At 44.7% G+C, this 6,000-nt stretch overlaps 1 protein-coding gene across 2 annotated transcripts in view; it reads left to right on the top strand.

Annotated features, from left to right (window-relative positions):
* The window catches only part of LOC309383079 (laminin subunit beta-1-like), a 112,751-nt gene that overhangs the window by 73,619 nt on the left and 33,132 nt on the right, over nucleotides 1-6,000 (top strand). For both annotated transcript variants that reach the window (XM_081935239.1, XM_081935238.1), the window contains 3 exons: nucleotides 2,087-2,318; nucleotides 3,814-3,977; nucleotides 5,266-5,490. In XM_081935239.1, the coding sequence (XP_081791365.1) occupies nucleotides 2,087-2,318; nucleotides 3,814-3,977; nucleotides 5,266-5,490 (621 nt within the window). The remainder of the gene's footprint in view (nucleotides 1-2,086; nucleotides 2,319-3,813; nucleotides 3,978-5,265; nucleotides 5,491-6,000) is intronic.

The raw sequence follows: 6,000 nt of genomic DNA, 5'->3' as shown, positions 1-6,000 counted from the left end.
ACAACATGGTCACAGGGATGGGCTGCTTTGGCTTCTCGTGGGTTCAGGAGAACCCCTAGCTAAGAATCTGCCTAGTTCGAAGAAGCCACAAATCGCACCCCTGGCTGGCCCCGCCCACCCTGCCTTGCCTCTCCCACCCCTCCCCTCTCAGAGTCCCCACGAGGCCCATTTGGGATGCAGGTAAGTATAGGGCTCACCTGGAGGTTTGAGGAGGGAGAAAAACGGGCCTCCCAGAAGTTCCGGAAGGCCAGAAATGGGCCCGTTTCCGGCCTTCGGAGGGCCAGAGGGAGCCTGGGGGAGTCCGTATTCACCCTCCCGGAGGCTCGAAAAAAACCTTCGAAGCCCGGGGAGGTCGAAAATGCCCTCCCCTGCTGTGGTGCAGGCGGCTGACTAGGCCACGCCCACCCAGCAACCAGGCAGAGAACCTGTTGGTAAAATTTTTGAAGCCCCCCCCCCCCCCCGCATGGTCATCATTATGCGGTTTCCAACAGCTGAGGTCACTTTGAAGGAGTTGTTCCATTTGCCTTTACCATACTATAAGTAACAAAAAATCAAAAAATGCTCTGTGCCAGAGGTGAGATGGGCATAATATCAACATCAGGAAACTCCTTATTATTTGGGCCTCCACTGGGAACAAATATATTCTCCATCTATTCTGTTCGACAGAATAGATAGCCGCCCTAAGAGATAACCAGGGGTGAGATGCTACTGGTTTGGACTGGTTCACCTGAACCGGTAGTAAAAATGCTACTGGTTTGCCCAAACTGGTAGTAAAATAAATGAAACCAGTTCAGGCGAACCGGTTTTTCCAATGATCCTCTGTGATGCGCAATTTATATTAGCTAGAAAGCAGGGTTTCCTGCTTTCTAGCTAATATAAATTGCGCAGCAGAGCTGATTCCCCCCCCCCGCTGTTCGCTTACCTTACGTTTTGACGCTCTGCGTATGCGTGGGAGATACCGCACATGCACAGAGGTGAACGCACGCTCACATTGCGACCAAAGCGATAGCAAAGATAAGTGGATTTCACCCCTGCAGGTAACCGAGTGACACCCCAATTTATCAGAAATCAGATATGCGACAGATTTTGCATACAGTGGTTTACATCATTTACACAATGATGTCATTGCTGAAATGAAACATTGTGTGCCAAATAATCTCCTTTGCATAATACCTCAATACAGGTAGCCATCAACATACAACCATTCGCTTAGTGACCGGCTCGAAGTTACAATGGCACTAAGCAATGTACGGCCAATTCACATTTACTACCATTGCCACATCCCCACGGTCACGTGATCCAAATTTGGACACTTGGCAACTGATTCGTATTGATGACAGTTGCTGCTTCCCAGGTTGGCTGTTCTGTTTCTCACAAGAGGTAATAATCCTTTGTGATCTTCGGACAAGCCAAGTCGATGGGGGGGACGCCGGATTCCTTTTTCAGCCGTGTTTCTAACTTAACCACTGCAGTGATCCTTTTAATAATAATAATAATAATAAACTTTAATTTATAAACCGCACCCTTTCCTAAACAGGACTCGGGGCGGTGTACAGTCATATTAAAACAGTATAAATACAAAATATGGGTATACTTAAATATACAAATAGGTAAAAGGAGGAGGTAGGATGTGGACTGTACAATATTTAAATTAAAATACAAATAAACATTAAAATACATTAAAATACCCTTAAAAACTACCCAATAAGATGTTTGCCAGGAGGTTAAAATGGGACTATAAATCAGTTAAGCCAGCTAATTGGAACAGGTGGGTCTTAAGCTTCTGTCGGAAGGAGCGGAGGTCGGTGGTAGTTCTAATATCGGGGGGGCAATAACCGTCGCAGCAAGAAAGGTCGTAAAATGGGGCAGAACTCACTTAACAGCTGTCTTGCTTTAGCAACAGACATTTTGGGCTCAATGGCGGTTGTAATCAGAGGGCTGCCTGTATTGACACAGGTTACATCCATCCCTGCAATTCCGTTCTCATTCAATGGACACCCTTGAATAAGGATGAGCCTACCTGATCCGCCCTCAGAATAAAGTCTCCATGTTTGTTGATCCCTGGTTTTTGTTTTTGCTTTCACAGCCTGCGCTTGTTCCCCTGAGGGCTCGGTCTCCAAAATCTGTGACCCAGTCAGTGGCCAATGCCGATGCCAGCAGGGTATCATGGGACGCCAGTGTGATCATTGTCCACTAGACCAGTGGGGCTTCCCTCACTGCCGTCCTTGTCACTGTAACGGGCACGCCGAGAAATGTGATTCACACACCGGAGCCTGTCAACAATGCCGAGATTATACAGCAGGCCGCCATTGTGAAAGGTGAGTATGGCAGACCAATGGAAAGCTTTAAAGTAAGGCCCCACTTCACTAAGCCCTGGTAGAAATGTTGTGCTGAGAACTATTGATGAAGCATTTTCAATGGATAAAATGTTTTGAGAGATGTATCTATTTGATGCTGGGCAGGATTATGATCAAAGATAGAAGTGTTCTTCCCCCATCCTGTTCTCAGCCTCGAAGCAATCTAAAAGAGCCTTCCATTTATTCTCCCCTAAAAATGGCATTACTCTTACTGCATAGACACCAATCTTCAGGGGAAGAGTTGAGCTGAGCTTGCAGGGTTATTTTAGGAAGAAGAACCTGTGTGACATCTACGAACAGGGCTGGAAGGAGACAATAGATAAATTGCATAACTAAATAAACAATTTGATGGCATAGGAAGTTTAGCGGAAAGTAGGTTACCTATGAGTTTGAGGGGGGAAATGTTCCTTGGACATTATAATGTTGGTAGTGCTCCACAGAATCTGCTGCAGCAAGACAGAATAGGATAGGATAGGATAGGATAGGATAGGATAGGATAGGATAGGATAGGATAGGATAGGAATAGAATAGGAATAGAATAGGAATAGAATAGGAATAGAATAGAATAGAATAGAATAGAATAGAATAGAATAGAATAGAATAGAATAGAATAGAATAGAATAGAATAGAATAGAATAGAATTCTTTATTGGCCAAGTATGATTTGACAACAAGGAATTTGTCTGTGGTGCACATGCTCTCAGTGTACATAAAAAAACAAGATACATTCGTCAAGAATCATAAGGTGCAACACTTAATGATAATCATAGGGTACAAATAAGCAATCAAATCATACTAGGAAACAATCAATATAAATCGTATGGATACAAGTAACAAAGTTATAGTCATACAGTCATAAGCGGGAGAAGATGGGTGAAAGGAATGATGAGAAGATTAATAGTAAGTTTTGTTAAGTAATTAAGCTCCCCATTAGGAGAGCGAGTGTGCAGAGAAGCGTAATGAGAGTGTATGGAAGAACATGCACAAACCAGCATACAGGGACACTGAATAGTATAAAATATAGTAGTTTGCTATGCGGAAATATAGAGGTATTCAGAGTCCTGTTAACAGTCCAAGTCATACACGGTTCAGTTATTCAGTTATCAAATAGTCAGTTTAGCACAAAAAACAGCTAACAGTAGCAAACCACAGTACCTCACAATACACCGATCAGCTAACAAACAGAGAGCTAACAGTCATTCTGGCTCCCTCTTATGGCTGCTTGAGGTAACAAATCAATTACATCTCTTTAGCATTTAAAGTAACAGATACATTTGTTACAATCATAGCTTATATACATTGCCAAGCCAAGCCTAGGGTTACATCCCTAACAAGTTTGATAAAATATTGATACAAGTGCCCATTCTGGACAATACTAATTTTGTGAAAAATAACCTTGAAAAGGTCATGATAATTTCAGATGTCCATCATTGCTTGGATTTCTGCTTCCCTTGCAGGTGCCTGGACGGATACTATGGAGACCCAGTCCTGGGATCAGGGCAACAGTGTCGGCCGTGTCCCTGTCCTGGATATCCAGGTTCTCGGCACTATCATGGCATTTCGTGCCAGGCTGACAGAGACACAAACCAGATCGTTTGCTTGTGTGCTCCTGGCTACACAGGTAAGGTATACAGGTAATTCTCACTTAACCACCTGTTGCTTGGTGACAATTCAGAGTTAAAGCAGACCTCCACTGAACTACAACCTGATTTCAAAATTCCAACAGTCATGTGATCACTTTTCATAACTGGCTTGTGTTTACGGCCATTTGTGGTCTCCCGCGATCACATGACTCTGTTTTTCTGCAGCTTTTTTTTTTTTTTTGCTGTCTTGGGCATTTATTTCCGGTTTCTGGCAACAACCATAAAAGGCCATTGGAAAACACGGGGTTGTTTAACAACTATGACATTCGCTTAACAATCATTGCAAAAGAGGTAATAAAATCAGGTGCCTAACGGCTACCATGACATATCTGCAATTACAGGCTCAATTATGGTTGTAAGTCGAGGATTACCTGTATCCTGGAGGCAAGGAAGGTGTATGATTGCCAACAATAATTTAAGTTTCAGAAATCTGTGATGCTCCATCTTTTGCAAGCCCACCTTCTCCAATACCCCTTTGAAGCATTATTGGACTCTTGCCACAATTATGCTAAAGTGACCTGCCCATCATGTGACTCATCAAAAGAATGCAGTCAGCAGATACTTGAGGTCTTTTGCAGACAGATGCAGGGATCAGAAACAGTTGACCCATAGAGTCCCTGGAGATACTTCATCTGTACAATTTGTGTAATCTTAAGATTTGCAAGCCAATCACTTGAGTTATCTTCTGCTAATTTCCTCTCCCTTCCATGCCCATCCAGACATACAGTAGCAATAGCAATAGCATTTAGACATATACTGCTTCACAATGGTTTTACATCCGTCTCTAGGCGGTTTACAGAGTCAGCCTATTGCCCCCAACAATCTGGCTCCTCGTTTTACCCACCTCGCAAGGATGGAAGGCTGAGTCAGCCTTTAGCCTGGTGAGATTCGATCTGCCAAACCGCTGGTGATCAGCAGAAGTAGCCTGCAGGACTGCACTCTAACCACTGTGCCACCCAGCACATACCCAACTGGGACAGTGAATGTAATTATTAACAGAATAACAGAGTTGGAAGGGGCTTTGGAGGTCTTCTAGTCCAACCCCCTGTTTAGGCAGGAAACCCTACACCACTTCAGACAAAGGGTGATCCAATATCTGACTTTGGATACCAGAAATCCTATGAATCCAAATTTCCTCCACCAACTTCCACCCAATCCCTTCTCCCAATTCCTCAGAAATTCAGTAGTATTGGCTGATTGTGAAGCAGCCGAGGAAAGTTCTTTTCTTTTTAATATCTCATGGATAACTTGCTCTTTTTCTGGCAGGGCCACGATGTGATCGCTGTTCCCCTGGCTATTTTGGAAGCCCTGGGCAGGAAGGTGGTGCCTGCCGCCCTTGTCAGTGTAACAATAACATTGACCCCAGTGATCCCGAGGCCTGTGACCCACATACCGGTCAATGTCTACATTGCCTTTACAACACTGGTGGACCCCGCTGTGCCGAATGTCAGCCTGGCTACTACGGCAATGCCTTTCAACGGAGCTGCCGACGTGAGTTAGATAGCTATAGCAATAGCAATTAGACTTAAATACCTCTTCATAGTGCTTTACAGCCCTCTCTAAGCTGTTTACAGAGCCAGCACATTGTCCCGTTCCCCCCCCCCCAACATTCTGGGTCCCCATTTTATCCACCTCGGAAAGATGAAAGGCTGAGTCAACCTTTAGCCGGTCAGGATTGAACTCCTGGCAGTGGACACAATTAGCCTGCAATACTGCATTCTAACCACTGCGCCACCAGGGCTCTTGATTGAGTCAGCTTGAATGATATTCAGGAGGAATGAGAAGGGGGTTTTGGGTGGTCTCCTTAAAGTTCTGAGATAGTGATCAGTCTTTATTTAATTTCATTTCCCTCTTTCCTTTCTTCTGGGAGCTAAGGATAGAGTGCACGGGGCAGAGGTGGGTTGCTCTTGGTTCAGCCCAGATCGGGCGAACTGGTAGTAGCGGCGGTGGGAAGCTCCCACCCGTCCGGACACTTCTGTGCAGAAACGGCACGCGCGCGGA

Source organism: Natrix helvetica (genome assembly GCF_964273705.1).
Source record: "Natrix helvetica genome assembly, chromosome: 1".
Classification (NCBI taxonomy): domain Eukaryota; kingdom Metazoa; phylum Chordata; class Lepidosauria; order Squamata; family Natricidae; genus Natrix; species Natrix helvetica.
This window is presented reverse-complemented; position numbering and strand designations above follow the sequence as displayed.